The sequence below is a fragment of the Chamaea fasciata genome, unplaced genomic scaffold, assembly GCF_029207755.1.
Source record: "Chamaea fasciata isolate MVZ Bird 193981 ecotype frontalis unplaced genomic scaffold, bChaFas1.0.hap1 SCAF_21, whole genome shotgun sequence".
Taxonomy (NCBI): Eukaryota; Metazoa; Chordata; class Aves; order Passeriformes; family Sylviidae; genus Chamaea; species Chamaea fasciata.
This window is the reverse complement of record NW_027094106.1, coordinates 10,434,294-10,459,694: the sequence shown is the minus strand read 5'-3', so window position 1 is coordinate 10,459,694 and position 25,401 is coordinate 10,434,294. Positions and strand designations below refer to the sequence as shown.

Here is a 25,401-nt window from a genome sequence, read left to right as displayed (position 1 = left end):
AGAAAAGAACACGCATTTCCTCATTTCTCTGGTTGCTTTATGCCTCATTTCTGTAGATCTTTGGTCAGCAACTATAAATCTTTCCCTGGTTATCAGTACCAGTACCTCATTTCACTCATATTAGTCAGCAGATTTATAAGTCATCTTTAATTTGTAAACAGTTTCCTTTAACAGCCATACGTAATACCAATAAACAAGGCAGGTCAAAATCCTTGTTGGTGCACTGTCTGGCACCACCCTCATGGGCTGCAGGTGCCTTGGGGCAGCACTGGGCCCTGCTGCCAGCCCTGCCCAAGGGGCTTCTGCCTTCCAGGCTGCAGGGAGAAGCCTGGTTTGTAAAATGTACGTGTCCTCATGTTGTCTCACAGTGAAAATCAGCTCAGCAATCCCGTCTTCCTCATCCAGCTGTCCCCCTGATATTCCCACAAACAGCATGGTGGGAATGGTTTGCACTTCAGGAAGTTGCAGTTTCCTTCCAGTATTCCCAATACTTTGGAAAAGCACCAAGGGACAAATCTCACAGGCAGCAACAGGCAGAACAGGGGGCTCTAGAGAGCAAGAAATTCTACAAATGCTCTATTGAGAAAGATCCTTTAAAACTTGATCAGAAGGAAGAAGTATATGTATGTGAAACTAAAATACCTGTCCTTAGTTACAGGCACATGGTTAAATGCTTGCCTGGCCTGTATTGTAAAGCTCTACAGCTCTGTAACATTTCTCTTGAAGTTGCTCACTCTCTTCCTACAGCCATAGGGGTTTACAGGAGGTGCCTGGAGACTGGCCACACGGGGATAAAAGCTGTAAGAAGCCCTTCAGCATTTATTTATTTTAATTATAACACTCTGCAAGGCTGCAAACAGTGTTCAGTGTGATACTTTGCCCTTTGCAGGAGCACAGGCAGGCGTCAAGGCTGCAGCATGCCAAGGGAAGGAAGGGATGCTGACAGCATCAAGAGCTGCCTCCCTGCCTCACACAGGTTATGTAATGCTGCTCACGCAGCAGACACGCACCCTCCGCTTCTCCAAGCAATACAGGACAAGAGCAGGGGAATCCCCGATTTCACTATCCATGTCCAGCCTTCCTCAGAGCTATTTTGCATACGTGGTCCTGCACTATAAAATGCTTTGTACTGGGAGGGGTACAGAGCCTGAGAGGTGAAAGGCAAGAAACTCTGACAGAGAGGAGTCTCTCCTGGCAGGGTTGGACACCTCTCACGAAAGCACGGTAAGAAGCACCATGTCCAGGTGTTCATTCTGTCATCCATTTAGTGCAGCTCACAGATAAATTATGTGGCAAGCTGTATCTTTTTCTCTGTGTTAGGAGCAAAGTGTCGGACTCAGTCTCCTGCTCTAGTTCCAAGCTGTCCAGCTGCCCTGAAAACTTTGTTCCTCCTTTCTGCGGATTTAAAGGTTTGTGCGTGTAACAGGTGACACTGTCAGTGCTACCACAGAACCCTGCGGTGCAGGACACAAAGCAGCTTCTTGCTCTGAGTGCCGGTGAAGGGAAATGTGAGTCTACTCTCTTTCTTTTTGCTTTTTCTTCTTATCTTTCTTTTTTCCTGTTATTAGGGTTTTTTTTTTCTCCTTTTCCTCATTTTCTTCCTTTTCCTCTTTTTTCTCCCTTTGTATTGTTTCCCCCTTTTTCCTTTTTCTTTCTTTCCTTCTTTGTTTCTATGTTTCTTTCTTTTCTTCCCCCTCTCCATTTCTCTCTTTTCCTCCTGTGTTTTACAAAATTGTATAGGCAGATCACAGCATTTTTTATTGCAGAATAATAATTTAGATTTTTTTCCTATTTTGTAACTGTAGAGAAATGCTTATTACACATTATTTCTCTCACCTGGAGTAGTAAAAAATCCTAACACCTTGTAGTTTCTGCACAGACAGTTGGATGGATTTCTCTTTTTGTGTGACTTTACAACAAACTATTTTCAGAGCCCAGCATAAATTTAACTTTTACTACAAAAGCAATATAAATATCAAAATAAGACATAATTTACATCAGGAATATGTGACAATGTCTATTTTCTTATTTTTTCTCTAACATCTTGGAAACATCAAGTTTTGATTTCTGTTCTGAACCAGATTCAAATGCTGGGGCTGGTTCTCTTTAACCCTGCAATTTACTGGCTTGATTTTTCTCTTCTGTCACACCTTCCCTAGCACAAAATCCATCTTACATTCAGAAATGAGCAGAAAATGTATGTTAAAATGAATAGCATAAACTTTGTACACTCTTGTGTAAATGCTGTGTGTTACATTGAAATAAGTGCTACAGATCTTAGAAGCCACAGACTTCAGCCTCTCAGAATCCTGTTGGTCTGTAGAGGGTGGATACACTGCTAAATCTTTTGGTTCACTTACAAACAAGATTTTTTTCATTACTGTGTGAAAAATACAGCAAGGTTTCACATCCCTTTTCTAGGCTCGTGGTCTGCTCAGAAACCAATATTTGCTGCTTTACACGGCTGGGGGTCATCTGAAATCCTCTTGCCAGTATTTTGGATTAGTACTTGGCTGCACATAAAGTGTTGGTTTTAGTATCACTATCCTAGGAATCAAGTAATTTTCATTTTAAACACAGGATGTTAGTTAGATCAGATCACTTAGGCTGGTGAGTTTCTCAGAGATGTTAAGGGGAGTTGCCTTCTTGGGTAAAAACTGACCTTGTTGGGTTTTTTATGTCCTTAGAAGTGTTCCCACATCACAAGGTTTCAGCACAGTGAAGTAAAACCACAAAAAAAAAAAAAAAAGCATACAAAATGCTGTGCCCGTGGCACTTTGTGTTCAAATCTCATGGTGGCAAGAGCCGGCACCCCAAAGAGAAGGATATCAACAACAACGTGGAGAAAAATAGAAAGATCCATGGGTAAGATCCTGGGTTTTAATGGGTTCATAGTTTCTCTTTGATTTGAAAAGGGAAGATATTAAGTGGTTTGGATCCTGGAGAAACCTGTAATGTGTTTCCAAAATACTAATATTGACCAAAGAACTGTGGGTTTCTGGGTGGTGTAACCTGGTAATGAACATTAAACACTTGTGTTAAACAGTCATTGAGGATAATAAATCATCTTGTTTTCTCTTTCCTAGTCTTAAATTCATTTGGTGTGCTATCATGGTTTTAGGTATTCTAACTCTCAGGAGGAGTGTATGCCATAAAAATAGCAAAGGGATTATTTATACTGTAATTAAGTTGGTGAAGTAGTTCTGTGATGCAGTTCGGACACAACACTGTATAAAATAAGTTGCACGTGCATCTTAAATTTCTCGGTCTTCGGAGTGTTACTCATTTCAGGTTTCATATCCTTCCTTTTCTTCCACACAGTGCTCTGGGAAGGGGGGTACTATGCCTTTACTACTGAGTCCTGCCCACTGCCTCTGCTGGGGTATGGGCTCAGTGCATATTTCAGTGACAGCACTGAGCATCTCCTGCTGATGCTGACAGCAAAGCCTACATAAAGCACCTTACCTTGTACTGACTTTTCTTTCTCTCTCTTGTAGCTCAGACAAGGATGATGCCAAAGTGCACGATCCAAGCAAGAAGGAGGTGGAGAGGCTGCCCGTCATAGCTCCAGCAAAGCCCAGTGAGGGAGGAGAGGTCTGTTCCCAGCATCGTTGTTTGGTAGTAACAGTTCACATGAGTGGCGCTTGCTGCTCACAGCTGCTCCACCTTCTCCTGGGAGGTCTGACTGTGGCTGCAGGAGGTCAGGACTGCTGGGACATCTTTGGTGATTGTTCTTTTCCGACAAAAATGGAGCACTGATGAGACTTAAAGGAAGAGGTGACCCCATGGGGACTGGGATGCCTGATTCCTTCATATACCTTTGCAAACCTTTAGTAACAAACCTGTCCCGTCTCTAAAATTGGTTCACTGTTTTCCTGAGACTGTGACTGTAATGCGCAGAGATACTCAGAGGACTTACTGAAATTATTAAGGTATTTGTAGTGGCAGACACTGTTTGATTAGCGCAAAAATACTTTTTTCCCCCCATTTCATAGCAAACTGTAGATTAGCTCAGTAGTTTTGTAGTCAAATAATCATGTCGGAGCAGATCACATTTATCTATCTAGTTTCTTGAATTTAATCTGAAATATTTTGATATTAACATTAACTATAAAGTGAAACTGAAAGATATTCAAGAGGTCTGAAGACGGCATGCATTTTTATCTGTTCTCTGCCCAGAATCTCCCTCCAAATGGCATCAAAGTTTCAAACCAAATATCAGGATGTCCAAGACATGTAAATGTAAGAAACTTGGAAGATGGATCCAGCTTTCCTGACACACTACACCTGACTGCAAAAGAGGTAAAATATGGAAATATGATAAGGGAGTTTTGAGAAATTCTAAAAGACACAGAGTGCAACATTGTTTTCTGACATGTTACTGGTTTTCAGGTTATGAATTGCCAGAACAAAGCCTGCCACGGGTCACTCATGACTCCAAAGGGCATGACGAGAGGTACCAGAGATGGGCCAGTTCCACTGGAAGAACTTTTACCTCAGGCAATAGACTTCCTCAAGCAGTACTACAGCTCATTTAAAGAGTAAGTCAACTTGATTTTTGGTATAAAATCCTCTACCTACCTGTCTGTCTGTGAGCCTCCAGGAGGGTTTGGTGTCTTCACAGCTCTTGGTAACTATCCTGTTACATAGCATCCATTCAAAAATACGTAAGGACTGTTAAAGATGCTAAATAAAACTGTCATTGCACTTCATGTGCTCCATCTGCCAATCCAAGATCTTGGGAACACAGGGAAGGACTCCGGGCCATGCACTCCTCAGCTCCATCCCTTTGGAGCGTGCTACATTCCAATACATTGAGGACTCTCTGCCAGAGTGTTACCTTCTGTTTTCTTGGGATTAGCTGCACTCAGATCAGTCCCAGTGTGGGTAATGCCTTTTGTTTGTGCTGTTCCACGTATCTTTTCTCTGTGTTCCTCTCAAGGCTTTAGCCAAAGATTGGAAGGCCAGTGTAGCTTCTCCCCCTTGCTCTGTGCTATCAGCATAACTCACGGAGCACTCTGAGAGGGGTTTGTGTTTTCACAAAAATGGCCATGATGCAGAGGCATCTTGTTGCAGGAAATGCTGGAAGAGCAGGTTGATGTCCAAGGGTTTGGAGTGGCATTCCACATGATGAGCTTTCAAGCAACAGTTCAGTGTTTGCTCGTCCCATTAAAAAACATTATCAAATTTTCAAAGGGACTCAGCCGCATAATGGCCACTTCTTTAGACACTTTGAACTCCTTGCAAATCTTTTCTCCCTCTGAATCTGTCTGAAAGTCCCTGTCTTACACACAGGCTGTCCTCACCAGCCTATTGCATTTGCACACCCCGTGTCTCTGCTCATGGCTGTTTGATCATATTGATTTACACTATCTCACATGCTTGCCCTTGATCTTTCATCTTGCTGAAAATGTGAAAACTCTCACACAGTACAGGCTATTTTCATTCTGTCTGTAACACAATAAAACAATTTTTGTCTCTGCTGTGATGAACATTTTCCAATGTTTTGACTTCACCCTCTGTTATCAAACTCAAGAATTTTAGACTTGGTTTACTGACAAAGGAATTGCTCAGCACTTCCTTATAGGAATGAAAATCTTACTTTACTCAGAAGAGCTGTGGCCTTGTAAACACAATGGAACTTGAGAAGACAGTCACTCAGCCCACATGTGCCCTGAAACTCACCTGTTCTCTGGTTTTCGTTTCCTTGTGATTTTTTTTTTCGAATTAATCTAGAAAATCCAAATTTAAACCAAAAACTTACACAGAATAGCTTGTGGTCAATCTGTTCAGATATAGGGTGGTGAAAGGATGGTGTCACTACTTAAATTTCTACTGTGTTAGTTTCTTCATGGGGCCCAAAAGCTATGTCCTTGCACTCCATAAGGACAAGTCTTAAATTCTGAAGCCAAAACATAAAGAGAACGTCTGCACTTTGAATGAAATTCTCATTGTTTCCTGTTCAAAAGGCCAAAAACTGAAGAACATCTGGCCCGGCTGGAAGCAGTGACCAAGGAGATGGAAACAACAGGAACCTACCAGCTGACAAAGGACGAGCTGATCTTTGCTGCCAAGCAGGCCTGGAGGAACGCGCCCAGGTGCATCGGGAGAATCCAGTGGTCCAATCTGCAGGTGAGATGTGGTCTACACCTAAGCTCTAGCCAAACAGTCCTCTGCTGTGACTCAGAAGAATGTCCTTTCCTTTGCTAGACCATGTCACTCCTTTGGCTGAGGAGGACTCCCTCCTGTCCATATCAGGAGATGGGTTTCTTTATAGTTCTCTGCTTCATGGCTGAATGAAAATGCGTAGCAGTGTAGAAACCAGGTGTGTCATGGAGCTGGCTACATGTTTTGGTCCTTGGTGTGTTGTTACGGGTGAAAATGATGCATTTCAGAATGATAAAAATGAACCTTTCTTAGTGGAGTCACAATCTTTCCATTCCTTAAGTGCCTAGGAAAAATGACAAGTTTGCATTACTGTTTGAAAATTAGTCTTCTTATTTACATTTCTGTTGGAAACACACAGGTGTTTGATGCACGGGACTGTAAAACAGCCAAGGAAATGTTTGAGCATCTCTGTAATCATATTCAGTATTCCACAAACAATGGTAATATAAGGTAGGTCTCTAATTTTAAATTTAAACAGCAAAAATCACATCCAGATCTGGCATCAAAAACACATGAAATGGTCTATCTAAACACTTTGACAACTTGTCTCTGCTCTTAATTTTCCTGGTACCTACACTTTCCTCTCATGCGTTCCATCAACCATCTTGAAAATCTATAACTTTCGTGGCTGATGTTACAAAACCTCTTGCAATTCCTGGGGCAAAGCGATGATTTGAAGATTTGGGGAGGTGGGTAGAGAGGATGAATGACTTTATTTCTAGTGATGTTCATTTTAGCAGTGTAGAACGTTTCCTGTTGGTGGCAGTTGCTGTGTGAGCAGTGGGGACGTGTTGTAAGGTGTGTGCTGTCTCTGGGCAGGTCTGCCATCACGGTGTTCCCGCAGAGGACGGACGGGCGGCACGATTTCCGCGTGTGGAACAGCCAGCTGATCCGCTACGCCGGCTACCCGCTGCCCGATGGCTCTGTCCTTGGAGACCCTGCCACCCTGGAGTTCACCCAGGTACAGCTCCAAACCCGCCCCTGCGGCTGCGGCCCACCTCCCTGGGGTAAACCTCGCATGCTTACGCGCGGTGGTCGGGAGGTGAGGACGGAATGGGATGTTCTGCCCCGCAGGTTCTAGGTGCGGGCTGGAACAATCACTTCCCACAGTTCTGATATAAAAGTGTTGCCCTCCATCTCAGAACAGGGTGAGCTAATACTGTCCGGAGACACGACCAGGCACATAACCAGTACTTCATCAGCGTGACTCAACATTGTTTGAATGGCAAAGAGAACCTTTTTCACTTAGAATTTACCTCAGCAGGTTTCCGAGGGTTAAAATTCTTTTGTCTTCAGATCTGAAGGGGAAACCCGAAAAGAACACAAAGTGTGCTTTCTGTATTTGCAGTTGTGCATCGAGCTTGGGTGGAAGCCGAAATATGGTCGCTTTGATGTACTTCCACTTGTTCTCCAAGCAAATGGCCAAGACCCAGAAATATTTGAAATACCTCCAGAAATTGTCCTCCAAGTGCCAATGGAGCATCCAAAGTAAGCACACAGGATTTAGATAATTACATTTTTGCCTCTGCCTCACCTTGGCAGGTTGTTGGGCTGTGCCTGTGGCAGTTGTTTTATGAGTTCTTTGTCAGGATGAAATGATGGCAAATCATCCTGAAAGACAAAATGCTGTTAGAACAATGAAATGAGATTTAAATTAAGGAAGCAAATTACAGTTTTGTTGGAAGACTTTTTTCCCAACCTACATTTCAATTATACTCAGAATTTAAAAAATCTCAATTTCTTATGCTAGAGTAATACACATGTAACATTGCACACATAACAGTGTTTATTGCCTTTCTGTTATTGTTTTTCTCTTCTTGTTTGCTTTGGGACTGGTCTGCAGATTGCAGAACTCTGTAATATGGTTCTGCAGTTCCTGTAGCTGGTGATACCCAAATACTTCACTGAAAACTGCTGTGAGTTTCTGCAGACCCTGGTCCAGGGGTTCCTCCTAGAATTGGTACTCTTCATCTTCCTGGGCTTTTCTGGTTTTCGAGGAAAAGACACACAAATAATAACTCAAGCTGCTTGTTTGGCAGGTACGAGTGGTTTAAGGAGCTGGGCCTGCAGTGGTATGGGCTGCCTGCTGTGGCCAACATGCTGCTGGAGGTGGGAGGGCTGGAGTTCACCGCGTGTCCTTTCAACGGCTGGTACATGGGCACAGAGATCGGCGTGCGGGACTTCTGTGACGCTCAGCGCTACAACATCCTGACGGTACCTGCTGGAGGGGAGCTGGGCTGGGCTGCAAAGGGGGGATCTCAGTGCGCCAACAGTTTGGGGTGAGAGACACCGTCCTTTATCCACACTTTGGATAAGAGGCAGTGTTCACTGGGTGGGAAGGAACCACTCCCTGCTTTATGAAGCTGGAACGTCCTCAAGAACCAGAACTCCAAAATTCCAGTTTACCTTTAATCTCAGGTGTTTCTGCTGCTACCACTTTCCCCAACATGAGACTGACTCTTTCCCCTTCTGCACAACTTTTTCCTGGTACAGAGTTGATGGGGTTGAGAAATCATGGGATATAAGTTCTGTATAGTAAATTTCCTTTTCCCTTTTCTCTCTCTTTTTCACATGTAGGAGGTAGGGAGGAGAATGGGACTGGAAACAAACAAACTGTCATCATTATGGAAGGATCGAGCTGTTGTGGAGGTCAATGTAGCTGTGCTTCACAGCTTCCAGGTAAATCACTGAGCGTGGGATCTGGAGAGACACTGAACACTCACTGTCCCTTCTTCCTCTCACTCAATGGAGAGGGCATCATGATTCCAATAGAGTTATTCTTGATTTACACCTGAGAAAGTAGAGGAATTCATATTTCCTCACAGGTAAAGGCAGAAGGAAGAGAAAATAGAAAAGGAAGTTAAAGGCAAGATTTTTTTATCCTTTTAACATATTTATCTATGTTGAAAAACTTACGTAAAGCCACTGGATTAATATATTTTGTTTTCAAATTCCAGTTTAAGATACCATGACAATATGAAAAGTGGGTAAAAGTGAGTCAGAGGCTTTGCAGCATGTACTCCCAGTGCTGCAGAGGTAAAATGCTGATGTTAAAGAAAAGATCTAAGAGTTCCTAATCAAAGGCCCACGCCTCAATCTGTATCTTTACAGTAACTGCTGATAGTATTTATTTCCCATAAATACTCCTTTGACTGAGTAAAGTCCTTGAAATATTGACCTAAGCAGGAGGATTACTTTAGCTACACTAGATAGAAGGGCAGACCAGGGTTTTTAATCAGGTTTTCCCTTTTGCCATTGTTGCAGAAGCAGAATGTGACCATCATGGATCACCACTCGGCCGCCGAGTCCTTCATGAAGTACATGCAGAGCGAGTTCCGCTCGCGGGGCGGCTGCCCGGCAGACTGGGTGTGGATCGTGCCTCCCATGTCAGGCAGCATCACGCCCGTCTTCCACCAGGAGATGCTGAACTACGTCCTCACGCCCTTCTATTACTACCAGGTACACATCATCAAAAAGAAAAACCGACTCTGGCAGACAACCTCAGCAGTGCAGGTGCGATACAGGACCTGCGGGAGTCTGGGTGCCAAGCCCTGGTTCCTGAAAGTTCACTAGGCAGATTCAGAGGTAACAGACAGCAGCTATTTTATGTGGAAGGTGCTGTTAGCGCTGTTGAATTCTCTGGCTTTAAGTTTAATGCGCCAGAGACTGACCCCATATTTTTACTCAGAGGATCGTGTATACAGATTCAATTTGATATGGCCCCTTAAAGATACACAAATTGTTTCGTTCCTTAGCTAAAGCATAACCTTTTTTTTTAAAGGTGGATGCATGGAAAACACATGTGTGGCATGATGAGACCCGGAGGCCAAAGAAAAAAGAAATAAAGTTTAGCACCTTGGCAAAGTAAGTTGTTCAAATAAGTCTCTTCATGCTTTGTCCAACTGTTCTATTCTTGTAACGTTTCTGCTCTACTTCTTTAAAAAAAATTATTACAGTAGGGACCCCTTGAGTGGTTTGAATCATAGCCTTACCTGTGCAGTCTGAGGTAACATTCCTATCTAAAGTTCTTGCTCAGAGCTATCTAGAGTGTGTTGCCTCTGAACCATCTTCCAAAGAAAAGCCATGCTCAAGCTCAGTCTTTCCTAGCTTGTTTGTGAATCAAGCTGAATTAGTGTAGCTCCATTCAAAGCTCTGTGTGATTGTTCTTTCCCCAGGGCTGTGCTCTTTGCATCCTCACTCATGCGAAGAGCAATGGCCACCAGGGCCAGGGTCACCGTGATCTACGCCACAGAGACAGGCAAGTCAGAGACACTCGCCAACAACCTGTGCAGCCTGTTCAGCTGTGCCTTCAGCACTAAGGTGAGCAGGACAAATCAGCCACACCGCCTGGAGACAGGAGCTTGGCTTCTGCAGGCTTTTCCATTCTCCAAACCTGTGTTTTGAACGTTCTGTAACTACGAGTCGGACTAGAATTTTGATTTTGTATTCATTTAGCGTAATGCCATGTAAGTTTGGTCAGCGGTCATCTGAGATACCTAAGGCTGGTTCTTATGGCTGCTAGCAATGTCTCATGAGCTTTATTCCTTCCAGATTCTGTGCATGGATGAGTACAACATTTCTGACCTGGAAAAAGAAACGCTTCTTTTAGTGGTTACTAGCACTTTTGGAAATGGAGATTCTCCAGGTAACGGAAAGGTAATGTCCACCTCGCAAGTGTGTATGAGACTCGCTTAAAGACCAAAGACAAACCTTTGATGTACCTCACGTCCTTCAGTAAGATACTGATCGGGTTTCAAATCATAGTATTCTTTCTTAAACCAGAGTATTTTTCTAACCTCAAGTATTTTATGAATTTTTATGCAGACGTTTAAGGACTCCTTGCTCAGACTGAAACTGCTAGGAAATAAAATTAGGTAAAAATACTTTGTTTGGTTTGCACGCGATCGAGTCTTTCAGCACTCCGTAACAGCATAACACAGCAATCTTCTTTTCATCTCCTTCTGCAGATATGCTGTGTTTGGGCTGGGGTCCAGCATGTACCCAGAGTTCTGTGCCTTTGCTCATGCCATTGACCAGAAACTGGCCCAACTGGGGGCTTCCCAGCTCACGCCAGTGGGTGAAGGGGATGCACTCAGTGGGCAAGAAGAAGCTTTCCGCAGCTGGGCAGTCAATGCTTTCAAGGTGATACAGAAACACATCTCATATTCTAGTCATTTGTCCACTCATTTTAGTTCAGTTCCCATAAAAATGAGGGAAAATGAAGGAGACCAGACATCTGAATTTATATTGAGTTTGGAGCTCCCCTCTTCTCTATTGTGTGCCTAACTTGGAGAGGGAAGTGGGTCCCTTTTCTGTCATATTTTAATATCTGCACAAAATTGTGTGAACCCTTTGGGATAATGGAATGCTCAGTATGAACAAGTGTAGCATCAAACATCTGAATTTTTTGCAGTAGATCTTTTTTAGCTATGCTGTTACAGAAGTGGAACCTTACTGAACGCACACACCAGGGGCACTAAAAACCAGCAATCTGTGAAACTGATAGCTCCTTATTAGGATTATAACATTGCTAAGAGTATTTTTTTTAACTGTGAATTGCCTTTATTTCTGTGGTTTTTTATCTAGACTGCCTGTGACATTTTTAACGTCCGTGGGAGAGACAGTATTCAGTTGCCTAAGATCTACACCTCTGAGGAAGGCTGGGACCCTGCCAATTACAGGCTAGTGCAGGACTCCCAGCCCCTGGACCTGGCTAAAGGTATTGCTCCCACCTTCCCCTCCCTCTGCCTTTGCTGCTTCAGAGGGGCTGAACTGTGAAGGTTTCTCAGAAGGCTCTTGGCCCTGCTGGATGGCAGAATGCCTATAATGAAGAACATGGTCAGATTTAAAAAGACTCTGGTTTACATTGCATAAGTTGTCTTTTCCAGCACAGTAACACTGGAACTATCACACCTTTAGACAGCCCCAGAGGAACAAAGCCGAGATGAGCTGCTTTTAGTCAGGGAATGGGGCACACACAACTGACTGATGGTTGGTCACCTTCCAGGGAAAGTGTGGTTCAGTTCTCCTCTGCACATTATTTGAAGATATTTTAAACAAACCGAATCACAGAGTTACCAAGAGTCATATCCTCTTTTCTCACCAGCTCTTGCAAGCATTCATGGCAAGGACGTAATTCCCATGAAGCTGAAATTCAGGCAGAATCTTCAAAGTTTGAAGTCCAGGTATGCTGCCTCATTCTTTTGAATATTGCAATGCTACATTTTACTAAAATCTTAACCATCCAAAGTCCCTGGTTATAAACATCTTCTCCCTGCAGTTATTACAAAAATACGTAGGAATTTTGTGCTGTCCTTAGTAGAAGCATGTGAGCTGTGCAGTCTGCAGTGGGACAGCTCTTCCACTGGCTGGTTCCAGGCATGTTTATTCCGTGCTGGACAGACCAGGCAGAACTTCAGCACCCAGTTGGTTTGGATACAAGCACTTCACATGCCTGGAATCGGATTTCAGTTTCTGTGAAGCCTTAAGCTGGTCTGGTATTTGGTAATGAACACAAGGGAGCCCTTGCCAACTGCCACTGCAGATTTATTCCTTTCCTGTGTGATCCGAGGGAAATCCTGTCAGTGTAACCAAGATCTGTGTCATTTCTCTTTCTTTGCTATCCAGTCGTGCCACCATTCTGGTTAAACTTCACTGTGAGACTAATCAGGAAGTGCACTACCTTCCCGGGGAGCACGTTGGGATTTTCCCGGGCAACCAGGCAGAATTAGTCCGTGGCGTTATTGCACGTGTCAAGGATGCCCCTCCAGCTGATCAGATTATCAGGCTTGAAACCCGCGTTGATGGTGAGTTGGGTCTCTTTAGACAAAACAACAGAGGATGCTGGACAGATTCCCTTAAAATTCCTAAGAACTTTTGTTGACTGGATTTAATTCTATGATCCTTTTCTACAGTTTCAATAGGGTTTTGTTGCTGCTTTTTAGTTCTTCTTGTAATTCTTGCTTCTGATTTTGCCCTTTCTGGCAAAACCATGATTTCATCAGGGTTTGCAGAGGTACCTGAGGGGACCCTGTAATTCAGTTGCTGAGTTGGCCATTGACTGCAATTAAATTAATCAATAGTTTGCTCATTGCAGCTACATGTAAGAGTCCTGAAACAGACTTATACGTCCTATCCATCCTTCCCATACTAGTAGGAACAATTATAGGATTCTGGAACACGGAAAGACAGTTTCCCCAAGTGAAAGACTGTGACTTTCCAAGTGGTGTTTTGTTGTCGTGAAGTTTTCTGTGTCAGATCCATCCCTTAGAAGATGTTCAAAACCTCACAATGACCTCTTTCAGAAGCGCCCTGTGGTCTAGACCTGTTGCACCCTCACCCGAAGGGGTATTTTGAAGGACACTGAGTTTTGCAAAGCTCTCCAGCTGTCAAACAGTGTGGGTGTTGCTAAGTGTCCTTTTCTTTCCTTCATTCTCAGGTGCATACTGGACAAGTCACAGAAAGATTCCGGCCTGCACACTACCTCAGGCTTTGACATACTTGCTTGATATCACTACTCCACCCTCCCAACCACTGCTAAGAAAACTCGCCCAGCTGGTGACAGAGGAAGGAGACAAGAAGAGGCTGGAGGTGTTGTGTCAGGTGAGCCTTAGGGCTGGAGTTTTGTTTGCAGTGCTCTGCACTGGGCCCTCTGATGCTCTTTGTAGCAGAAGCTTAAGAGATTTTCGTAGTGACGGACTTTTATGTCTCTGTTAGATACTCTGTGGTCTTGGAAAGCCAACCACAGTGAGAGAAAGAGGGGTCTTGGGGCTCAGCTTGGGCGTGGGAACCAAGATCTGGTGCTTCCTGTGTGGTTCTGGGTGGGTCATTTGCCTGCCTGGTTCTCTTGCCTGGAGGTGGTTTCTGATGAGACACCCTTAAAGACCTTACACTTTGCATGTGCAGGAGCTGCAGGGGAGCTGGTAGATGTTTTTGTCAGAGAATTTGCTACCCTGAGAGTCAGAGGGATGTGGCTTTAAGTAATGACTCACTGGTGTGGTAAGTGCTGGCTCCTCCTCCTACCCAGGTTCAGGGAGGCTCAGGAGGAGTCAGGATCTGGAACCACAAATTTCATGGATGTGCCATGACTGGGAGCTGAGAAATGGATTCTGCTTCAGGTTCTGCATCCTCACTGAGAGAGCTGGTGTCTGAGAACATTGTAGTGGGCGTTCTGAACTTCTGTGTTCAGAATTAAATTATTTCTTAGGAAACCCCAGTATTGGTCCTGGCACAGTTTTGAGAACTCTTTGTTGTTTTACCTGCATATTTCATTGAATGTAAAGCAGGAATCTTATTTGTAAGTGACATTTCAAATATGTTTGCTCTCCTGAACTCAGCGTGACCCGGTAACGTTGTGGTGATGCCCTTTGGCTTTCAGAGCACAGAAGAGTACAATAAATGGAAGCTTTACAACAGACCAACCATCCTGGAGGTCCTGGAGGAGTTCCCCTCTGCTGAGGTGTCCACAGCTTTCCTGCTGACTCAGCTGCCACTTCTGAAGCCCAGGTACTATTCTATCAGCTCGTCCTGTGACATGACAGCCAGAGAGATTCATCTGACAGTTGCAGTTGTAAACTACAAGACAAGAGGTAATGAACTGTTCTTTTCATCTCTCTCTTAATTAAATGGTATTTAGGCTGCATTGTGATTCAGGAAAAAACTGTCTGCCATACAGCAGGAAGCATATCTGTAACAAAAAAATTGTGCTGTCATACCTGCAGAATAGTTCCTGCAGGGCAGGTGTTCAGCCTGGGCCAAGATTTGCTAAAATCCTGCACCATCATCAGTGTATCCGTGTTCTATAAATCATTACTAGACAAAGATTTATTCTAAAACGATGATTTTAAGTATAAACCATGCTTGTTTGAAAGCAGAGGGCTTCGGTGCTGACTGAGGTGTTCTGCCTTGCTCTGCTTTTAGATGGAGAAGGGCCTTTGCACCACGGAGTCTGCAGCACGTGGCTGAACACAATAGAGCTCAATGAAACTGTTCCCTGCTTCATCCGCAGGTGAGGGAAATTAGACACCACAGAGAGGAGTTCTTGGTTCAGCTCCTTCAGTGCGCTTTCCTTTCTTTGGATATTTTCAAGTGACTGATGAGTTGGAGTTGGAATCGCTTCTCTCTGAGAAGAGAGGGAATTCCCTGTCTTCCAGAGATGAGGTCTATTACTGTGCCTTACATTTAGTAAAATCACAAATCGTTAGAAAATTCTGAACTGGTTCTATTCCTATGACCCCGTCCCCACTGTCAGCTTCTCCAGAGCGAGGAAAGGGGAGGGAGCAAGGAGCACCCAGGTCAGCCCCACCGCTGCCTTCAGTCTGGGGACCCGGGCTGTGCTGCTCAGTCATTCAGGCAGCTGAACACGAACTCCAGTCAGAAACCAGTTACCTAATTAACATGTTCTTGCATTTTAGCGTTAATGAGTTCCACCTCCCGGAGGAGCCGGCCAAGCCCTGCATTCTCATCGGGGCGGGCACGGGCATTGCTCCCTTCAGGAGCTTCTGGCTGCAGCGCCTCTATGACCTGGAGCACCGAGGTAGGCGCGGGCCCCGGGGCAGGGCTGCGCACACAGCCGCAGGCGGCGGCCGGGGGCGCCGCAGGGCTCGGCCGCGCCGCGCTGACCCGACCCCCGCCCCGCGCCGACCCGACCCCCGCCCCGCGCCGACCCGACCCCCGCCCCGCGCCGACCCGCCCCCGCCCCGCGCCGACCCCGCCCCGCGCCGACCCGACCCCCGCCCCGCGCTGACCCCACCCCCGCCCCGCGCCGACCCCACCCCCGCCCCGCGCCGACCCCACCCCCGCCCCGCGCCGACCCCACCCCCGCCCCGCGCCGACCCGCCCCGCGCCGACCCGACCCCCGCCCCGCCCCGACCCGCCCCGCGCCGACCCGACCCCCGCCCCGCCCCGACCCCACCCCCGCCCCGCGCCGACCCGACCCCCGCCCCGCGCCGACCCGCCCCCGCCCCGCGCCGACCCGACCCCCGCCCCGCCCCGACCCGACCCCCGCCCCGCGCCGACCCCACCCCCGCCCCGCGCCGACCCCACCCCCGCCCCGCGCCGACCCCACCCCCGCCCCGCGCCGACCCGCCCCGCGCCGACCCGACCCCCGCCCCGCCCCGACCCGCCCCGCGCCGACCCGACCCCCGCCCCGCCCCGACCCCACCCCCGCCCCGCGCCGACCCGACCCCCGCCCCGCGCCGACCCGCCCCCGCCCCGCGCCGACCCGACCCCCGCCCCGCCCCGACCCGACCCCCGCCCCGACCCGACCCCCGCCCCGCGCCGACCCGACCCCCGCCCCGCGCCGACCCGCCCCCGCCCCGCGCCGACCCGACCCCCGCCCCGCCCCGACCCGACCCCCGCCCCGACCCGACCCCCGCCCCGCGCCGACCCGACCCCCGCCCCGCCCCGACCCGACCCCGCCCCGCGCTGACCCGACCCCCGCCCCGCGCTGACCCCACCCCCGCCCCGCGCCGACCCGCCCCCGCCCCGCGCTGACCCCACCCCCGCCCCGCGCCGACCCGACCCCCGCCCCGCGCTGACCCGCCCCGCCGGCGCGGCCGGTCCACGGCCGAGCCCGCTGCCCTGCGCCGGGGCGCTCGGTCACCGCGGGGGCGCGGCCGTGCGCCCGTGCCCGTGTCAGTGACCGCCCCGCGCCCCACGCTGCTTCCAGGGCTCAAAGGAGGGGACATGACCTTAGTGTTCGGCTGCCGGCAGCCGGAGCTGGATCACATCTACAGAGAGGAAACTGAGGAAATGAAGAGGAAGGGAGTCCTGAGAGACATCTACACAGCTTACTCCAGACTGCCTGGCCAAGAGAAGGTAAGGCTGCCTCCTTTGTTCTTCTAGGGTTAGCTCCTCCAGAATCATCCCTCAAGTTAAGGTCTGGACTCTGTTTGCTCTTAAAAAAAATTAGCATTTTGCTTCAGTGCATTGTGACCAGGTTTGAGCGCCTTCAGATGAATGAAAATCTCCCTGTGCACTCCAGCACAAGCAAGCTGTGCCCTAAATTGCTTTTATAGTTAAAAATATAACTCCTCACGGCCGTGGAGAGACACATCCAGTGCAAACAGCCTTTGAAACTAGAACTGGAATATTTTCAGAAACCTTGTATTTTGCAGGATTTGATTAGCTCATGAGTGAGAATTGAGCTGGCTCCGGCCATTTGTCCCCATTTCAATGACACAGTGACCATGGAAATTAATTTTGCATAGAAGACTCTTGACCGGACAAAACAGCAGCACAAAAGTCACTCTCTTTTTAGCTCCCCTGGCAGCTGGGAGACTTTGGCAGATAGAAGGGTTTTTGTCTGCTCGAGCTTGCTCAAGAGACAGGCCCGCCTTCCAAACTGGGGGCTTGTAAAGGGCAGCCTGAAGACGTTTCTCCCCTTTGCCGTGGTGCAGAGCTGGAACAGACGGGGCACTGAGAGCCTCGGTGCACAGGCCCGTGATGGATTCAGAGCAGCGCTGCAGAGCGCGCGTGTGCCCATGGCTCTTGTGTCCCCAGGTCTACGTGCAGGACATCCTGCGGAGGCAGCTGGAGGCCCGCGTGTGCGAGGTGCTGCAGGGGCAGCAGGGCCACGTGTACGTGTGCGGGGACGTGCGCATGGCGCGGGACGTGGCGGCGGCGCTGCGGGCGCTGCTGGCCCGCGGCCTGCGCCTCAGCCAGCAGCAGGCAGACGACTACGTCCAGCAGCTCAAGGTAGCTCTCCTCACAGCCCTCCCCTCCAGCGGTGGGCACGGGGCGCTGCACAGCCAGGCCCAGCTCCGTGTGTGGGACAGAGCTCTGAGGGAGTGCCTTGGTCCCCCGGGGCCGCCAGCACGGCTTCTGGTCGCTCGGGGTGACACTGGGACTCCGCTCGTGCTCGGGGCTCCCGGGGATCGGCGGGTTGGGAGCATCAGGAGCTTGAGGCTTTGTTGTACCAGCAGAGGAGCAGTGAGCTCAGCAATTCCATGGGCCCGTCGCTAAGAGCCCGGTGCCTGGGGCTGCTGCTTTTTGAGACCCTCCTGTTATCAGAACTTGCCCTGGTGCATCTGTACCTGGGATTCAGGGGCCTCCCTTCAGCGGCAGTAACTAAAGCCTGCAATCACAGAACCAGTGCTACAAATGCAAAAGGCCTTTCAGTCTCTGAACAGAGGGATAAGGAGCAGCTGGCAGCGTGTCATTCATCTCTTGGGTGTCCTTTCTTTTTGCAGAGCCAAAAGCGATACCATGAAGATATATTTGGGGCTGTGTTCCCACAAGAAGTCAAAAGAGATTTGCAACCCACCAGCTGAAGAACAAATTCTCTTGTGTTTTAGACAATACTTGCACATTTGTTGTTATTTGCAAAAAACAAAAGAGTCAAATCCTCCTTCTTATACTTGTTCAATCATGCGTGTGTATAGGATTGTAGGATTTGGCTCTTAAGCCTCAGCCTTAATTAAGTAAAATAATAAATTTAACTTTTGTTGCTATTTATTCTGACACGCTTTCAATACATTATCTTAATAGTGAAAGTGCAAATTATTTTTTTAATACCATCTATGCTAGTATGAATCTGGTGGGTTTTGTTCACACGAGGAAAATGCAGAGTTTTGTACGAAGTTGACTAGAGCTGAAATCTTTTTTGAAAATGTCCTGTCTATCTTTGTGACCTTATTTATATCAGGTTGGTTTACTTGCATACTATCTTCACTTGAAAGCAAGTGGATGGATGGCTGTGTTGCTGGGAGTTGTCTGGCCAGGTGCCTGGATCTGCAGCAATGTTTGCAAATGAGATAATAACGTGCTGGCCCCCAGGTGGCAACACCTGCTGCAGCCACCTCAGATGTATCTGCTCAGCAGGTAGCAGTGCTGAATTCTGCGTTGTGGGACTCGGGTACATGAACCTCAGCCGCTGTTGTTGTAACAGAGCCCACGGAAGGAAGATTCCAAAAATTCCAAAGCACTTTGTATGTTTGAATTCTATGCTCTGGTTTACTTGATTTGTTTGTAATAAAATCTGCCTTTAAACTGAGACAGGGTATATCAGTGTGGGTAAAGTGGACCGAGTGGAGATGAGTGAACCTCTTCTTGCTCTTGGCTGCAGCCCGCAAAGGCAGAGGTAACTAACTCAGCTCTCAGGCTGTGGTGAGGTGGGTTTGGGCTCCAGCCAGTGCTCCTCCCTGAGCTAAGGGCAGCTCCAGGAGTCGCAGTCTGTCTGTGATCAGTTTTGCATTTTTGTTACTGCCAGGCAAATGTGAGTTTGCACCAGGCAGTGAGACTGGCTTGAAGCTGCAAAGCTCATTGGATTTGGACTTGGGCTCTTCTAGGCCTTGCAGCTACATGAGAACTAGTTCCTTCTCTGAAATTACCAGGGCTATGTGAGCATATTAAAAAAGCTTAAGGTGAGATTTTCCTGTCATCCCTTGTCTCCAGGAGCTGGAATCTGATGAAGGCAGAGTTGAGGCTCAAAAGTCAGCAGTGCCATGTGTGAACAGCGTGCTTCAGGACAGCCTTGGCCCCAGGACCTGGAACTGGGCTGGCTTACTGAGGCGGTTGTGCACCCCACTGGGTTGGGACCGGACGGGGAGTTGCAGATTAACACTTTCTGAAACAATTAGTGCTTGTTTAATTGACACTTAAACCAAATTTATATGGCTTTGGGAAATCAGCATCCACAACAGGCTGCGTGTGCCAGGGCACTGAGGTGCAGACAGACCTCGCTCTTTAGTCTGGTTCTGTATCTGGTGTTGGGTGCTGTAAAAGCCCCAGGAGCTGGGCTGAACTGGGGCAGCCGGGCGAGTCCTTGGCTGGCATGGGAACACTCCTGGCTGCCCTCCACCCCGGAGTGCACAGGGTGCATCCCTGAGCTTTGGGGAGCACTCTGACATTGGGATATACTTCGAGCCTGATTTTCATAACATCATTAACTGAAGGAAAAGGAACAGGACGTGTGCACAGAGTCCGTGAGTGCAGGGCCCTGCATCAGGGAATGCAGGAAACCTGGGGGCCGTTGGGGCAGGGGGATGAGGGACCGTTAAGCTCGTTAGGGGCACCTGGGGCTCGTTAGGGACACCTGGGGCTCGTTAGGGACAGCAAGGGGCTGTGGGGCAGGGTCTGGCAGATACTGGGATATTCTGTTGGGATGATGTGCCAGACTGCCGAGCTCTGGGCCCTGGAGACAGCGAGGCCAGGTAGGTGAAAGGCTTTCTCTCCTCCTTGGTGTTTCAGTAATGCTGTGTTACACTGTCTGTGTGCTGCGGGGTTCTGCCTGCCCCAGTAACCCTGCTGGGAGCCAGGGCTGCAGCTGCTGCCTTGTCTGGGAGGAGCAGGCTGAGCCCAGATGTGCGGTGTCCAGCTTTCCTGGATCCTGCTCCAGTCAGTTCATTTGTAGCCCGAGCTGTGCTTTGCTAGTTGTTATTTGGTGTCTCCTTTGAGTGAAGCCTCATTGCTGCGGCTGCTCTGGGTGTTCTGCTGTTGAGCACCCAGCTGGGCTGGTGAAATGTTCCTGTCTGCTGCGGGGGTTTAAGTGCCGTTGAGTGTCGCAGCGCAGCTGGCCGGGGCTGGCAATGCTCCCTTAGTGCTGGGTGTGCCTCCCTTGGGATGTATGTGCTGCCTGTTCCTGGCTGCTGCGGCTCTCCCAGCGCAGAGGGACCCCGATGTTGGTGCCCGGGGCAGTTCTGGGGCACAGCTGTGAGCAGGGAAACACCAAACTGCTCCAGTCACAGCTGGGGCAGGGCCTTTGTGCTTGGAGTTTGTGTGGCTCCTCTGCCCTTCAAGGAGAATTGAGAATTAAATTTATTATTATTTCTTCTTCATGAAAGACAGCAAAGCTCAACTTACCTTAAGTTTTTTATTGTTTGCGTGTGAGATGTAGAGAAGACGGATGAGATGTAAAACTGCTTTTATGGTGCCCTGGCCCATCGCTGGCAGGACGGCGCAAAGCTGCTGGCAGCCGCAGAACCGTCCTGGGATTAATTAACGCCCGGTAATGGCACTTCAGTGAGGAGAGCTGCGTCTGCCTGGCCGAGCTCTGCCCCACGCTGCGGCCGGGAGGTGGTGGCAGCGCCTTGTGCAAAGGATGGAGAAGGTGCCTGCGCTTTCCAGAGCAGCCTCAAGTGCTGCTTTTGGGAGGGAAGCAGCTTCTTAAAGTTTCGTGCTTGGAGAAAACTCCGTGCTGGCTTCATTGCCCATTTAATAATGTGACTCATCATATCTGGGGGGGAAGACTTGGGTAATTGCAGAGGGTTTGTGCGGGGGGAGATCACCTGGTGTCCCTCAGGGGAAGGGCAGGAGCAGCTGTGCTGGGGGGTCTCTGGGGGAGTCTGCTCCTCTCCTGGTTCGGCTACAGCCCAGTGGGAGGGAAAGGTCAGACCAGGACCCGGTGACACTTCCTTTATCCAGACCAAAGATTTATTCACTGTAAAGATTCCTACATATCCAGAATTCCAGTAGCATAGAGTGCACTTTTTTTCTTTTTTTCTTTTTTTTCTGGTTGCATAAACTAATACAGAAACTGTTGTTAATTCTATCAATTTGTAATTAATTTAATAGCAGTTCTGGAAGACACTCAGTTCATAGAAAATATAAAAAAAATTTGTACTGTACAAAGTTTACATCACATTTGAACAGAAAACGTGTCCATGTTCACCACGTTACGACCATTTACATTCACTACTGACACGCGGCTCCTGTAGCAGCATTGCGCAGCATTGTCACCTCGACAGCTCACCGGGACGGGCTGAGGCTGGGTGCGCGGGGCTGCCCGCGGCCGCCGCCGGTCTCTCCCCGGGCAGAGGATGGGCTCCGTGTTCCGGGGCGGCTCGCGGGCGTCCCGCGCACCGCCCGGGGCCGGGGCCGGGGCCGGGGCCGGGCCTGGAGCGGGCCGTGTTCCCAGCGGGGCACAGCCCGCGGCGTCCCTCGCCCTGCCCCGGGCCCGCAGGACAGAAAGCGCCGAACCGGGCCCGAGCCGCGCTGTGCGACAGAGGGCCGCAGGCTGTGGCTGCAGGGAGCCGGGGCCCGTGCGCCCTGATCGCACGCAGCTCCCGGCCTGCCCGGTGCACGCAGAGCCCGCGGCAGGAGCGCCCCAGGCCGCCGCGGCCCTCGAGGGCGCCGAGCCGAGGGACACTGCGCCCGGCGGCAGCGCCGCCCTCCCCTCCCTGGGCCACGACGCCCGCCTGCGTTCCTCTCAAGGGCCAGCAGCACCTTTTTCCCTGCTTTGGCTCTGTGTTGTGCTGCTCTTCGTTAGGCAGCACCTGGGGGAAAACGACTTTTGCTTCGGGCTGCCGACACACTGTGAGCGAGAACAGCGGAGCCCGAGGGGAACAGGGATCAGGACAGCCCTCCAGTGCCCGCCCGTGCCGGGCTCGTTTCTCTTTTGGATCTGACACGTTTGCGAAGTCTTTTGTCAACGCTTGTAAGAGGCTACAACCGACTTGCACACGGGACTGAGGCTCTCTGCTCAACACAGCTCGGGTTTTGTGCCACTTAGTTCCTCACACACGGCAGCCAAACTGAGGGCCGGCGCTGCGTGAGGATCTGGGATTCGCCCCCCGAGCTGCTGGGGAAAGGGGAGCCCCTGGTAACAGGGCCGGCAATTGATTTCCAAGGGGGATGACGCTTCTGTCCCCTTGGTGGGGTCACTGGCTGTCACCTCCGTAACCTTCACACTGCACTGGAGGAGGGGGTGGGTTTGGTTTTAAAATTAACCTCTGAAACGAGTTTGAGCTGCTGGGGTCAGGCAGAACCTCCAGGCCCAGACACTGCCTTCTTGGGTACAAGACTTGTGTCGTTGTTAAAGGTTCTTTTCCTCAAAGCAACCACTGTATTCCTGTGTTTTTCAAGGAACTTACAAGCTCAAGCGTGGCCAACTGTAGGCAGTGGCAGCACTGTGTGTGTGTGCAGGGGCTCTGAAGCTCTGAGCATCAAGGCCTCAGTTACTGCATTATTTAGGGCCAGCTTGTCCCTTGTCCTGTCTCTCTTGCCTTTCCTCGCACTTGAACTTGTGCCTGAACTTCCAAAGAAGAATTTGGTCTCTGTGCAGAGCTGTGACAGGCCTTGAGTTTATTTCTTAAAGCCAGCAATTCTTAATTCCTCTGGGACTGTATGGGAAGGAACAGGTTTAGTGGTAGTTCTGTGGAGAAGAGCACTTGAGTCATGAACTGAGAGCCGGCCCTCGTGGCCAGGCACTCTACCTGCGGCAGCTCTGTTCTGCTGTGCCAAATTCAGGGTGGCCCAGCAGCCCTGCGGAAACCTGGTGCTTTGGGCCAGTCCCAGCGCAGCAGGCCGGGCTCTGCCTTCAGGAGAGAAGTGACCTCTGGAAGGCCAACACCTCCCAGGAGCCACGGCACTGGTGCCACTGCTGGGGGACAGGGCGGCTCCTGCTGACCACGGACACAGGGAGGAACCAGAGCGGCTCTTCTCTTTGTCAGTGCTCTTGGAGAATGGCTGTCGTTCAACTTGATTCACTGTTTATTATGTTTAAAAAAATAGAGTTCACACAAAAGTGTCATGTAAACATTGTTTAAAGAACTGCTGGTGCTCAGGCAGGACACGGGGCTGAGCTGATGGTCTTCAGTGGGGCCGCCCCAGCCTCGGCGTGGAGGAGCCAGGGAGGGTTTCTGGTGCTGTGTGGGAGCAGGCGGCCAGCACGGTCACACCGACACCGGCTACAGCTTTGGGTTACTCGGTTCCAGGATTCCCAAGCCAAATCTTTCAAAACGCAGGACAACTTTGCTACTGTTAATGCTGCAAAGAGTGGGGAGGAGAGGAGAAGGGAGGGGGAAACAGTTACTGATGACTCATCTCACAAAGCTACCGCCCTATCAAAGGAGCTGAAAAGAGTTTGGTTCTGCTCTCGCATCACTTCGGATCAGCCAAGAGATGCTCGAGTAACTCAGCAGCAAACACATGAAGTTATTCATGCAAACCTCATCAGGGGGAAGAAACTGCACAATCTGGTTTGCCCGCGGGGGAGGAGAGGAGCAGGACGTTTTCCCAGGTCTCTACCGTGGGTAGAAGCCTGACACTGGTTTTCTGTGGGCACTTGCTTCCCTTGAAGAGAAGGGAAGGAAAAACTGACAGAATTTTCCTTGTAAGAGAAAGGGGAGCTTTGACACGGTACATAAATACGTTAAGAAACCCCAACAGAACAAACCCAAACCCATTTGCTCCTCCCCAGGCTCTGTGAACACATAAAGGTTCTCTCCCCTTGCTCTCACACTGCCGGCAGAGCCAGCAGCACTTTCAGCTCAGAGCTTTACTGAGGGGGTTCAGGGAGCGGATGTGGGGGCTTGTCCTCGGACAGCAGAAACCCCCTTGGTGTGTGTTCTCTCTGTCCTCTCCCCTCCAAACCGGTGGGAAAAGACCTTTCCTAGAAGGCACGTGTTTGCTGTGGTGGCTGTGACTGTGCCAAGGCCCTGCCTTGAGTCCTGCTGGGCAGGGATGTAAACAGAAGCGAACTGAAACACTCCAAGCAGCGGCTCTGCAGGGGGAGGAGCGGAAGGGCGCTCTTGCGTCGGCCCTTTACACGGCTCTGGGGCCGATCCCGGCTGCCGCACGCGGGCCGGCCCCGGACGCTGCCCCGGCCTGGCTCTCAGGGGCAAAGGCCGTCAGCCGCGCCAAGGGGAGCGAGGACCGTCCTCCTCTCCCCTCGACAAGCGGCCCTGGCACAACCGACCCAGCCCAGGGCTGCCTCTGGGCCTGAGCTCAGCTGCTGCCGGTTCGCAGCGCAAGCGCCGCGACAACGTCCCCGTCAGCCGCGGTCCCGGAGCCGCGGCACTGAGGACACGGCCCGCGGGCTCGGGGGCCCGGCAGGACGGGCAGGAGGCGCAGCGGTGCGGGTGGGCACGGCCCTGAGCCGCGGCACTGAGGACACGGCCCGGGGGCTCGGGGGCCCGGCAGGACGGGCAGGAGGCGCAGCGGTGCGGGTGGGCACGGCCCTGAGCTGCAGGCAGGACGCCCGGCCCCGCCTGCGCGTGCACCTGGTCGGGCAGAGCCGGTCCCCGCGCCCTGCCCGGAGGAGCGTCGGCGGCCGCGGCGCGCCGGGGCACGGGAGCCGCCGTTAGCCAGGGAGGTCTCGCAGACAGGAGTGGTTATTGAAGCTACAGCCCACACCAAGCGAAAGGCAGAGAGAAGAACTCGGATAAAGTGTTGATTATGTCCGTGGGTTAATTTCGTGGTTTGTTTTTGCGTTTTTAATGGAAGGTGATTGTCCAAGTTGCCGGTTAGGATACGACACATGGAAGCATGCAAGGTGGAGCCCGTTATTGCACC

At 50.1% G+C, this 25,401-nt stretch overlaps 2 protein-coding genes across 3 annotated transcripts in view; one reads left to right on the top strand and one right to left on the bottom strand.

The window, feature by feature from the left end:
• Positions 1–297: 297 nt before the first annotated feature.
• On the top strand, positions 298–19,616 carry NOS2 (nitric oxide synthase 2). Of its 2 annotated transcripts, XR_010723618.1 has the most exons (29): positions 298–1,224; positions 1,321–1,508; positions 2,688–2,865; positions 3,498–3,594; positions 4,180–4,302; positions 4,393–4,541; positions 5,970–6,132; positions 6,527–6,618; positions 6,988–7,129; positions 7,517–7,656; positions 8,208–8,382; positions 8,746–8,847; positions 9,433–9,627; positions 9,950–10,032; positions 10,344–10,488; positions 10,720–10,824; positions 10,993–11,042; positions 11,136–11,310; positions 11,755–11,887; positions 12,275–12,353; positions 12,796–12,974; positions 13,607–13,770; positions 14,546–14,756; positions 15,088–15,175; positions 15,582–15,703; positions 16,838–16,986; positions 17,671–17,865; positions 18,360–19,249; positions 19,564–19,616. XR_010723618.1 is itself a non-coding variant. In XM_066202212.1 (28 exons), exons 3-28 carry the CDS (start codon positions 2,759–2,761, stop codon positions 18,438–18,440), a joined length of 3,444 nt encoding a protein of 1,147 aa, XP_066058309.1. In that variant the 5' UTR covers positions 298–1,224; positions 1,321–1,508; positions 2,688–2,758; the 3' UTR covers positions 18,441–19,340. The 2 variants fall into 2 exon arrangements, 1 of the variants encoding a protein (XP_066058309.1); XM_066202212.1 differs by lacking the exon at positions 19,564–19,616 and having other exon boundaries at positions 18,360–19,340.
• A 1,906-nt stretch (positions 19,617–21,522) lies between these two features.
• Positions 21,523–25,401, bottom strand: part of KSR1 (kinase suppressor of ras 1) — a 50,713-nt gene continuing 46,834 nt past the window's right edge. The window contains exon 20 of the mRNA XM_066202213.1: positions 21,523–23,874. Within this exon, the coding sequence (XP_066058310.1) occupies positions 23,796–23,874 (79 nt within the window). The 3' untranslated portion in view covers positions 21,523–23,795. The remainder of the gene's footprint in view (positions 23,875–25,401) is intronic.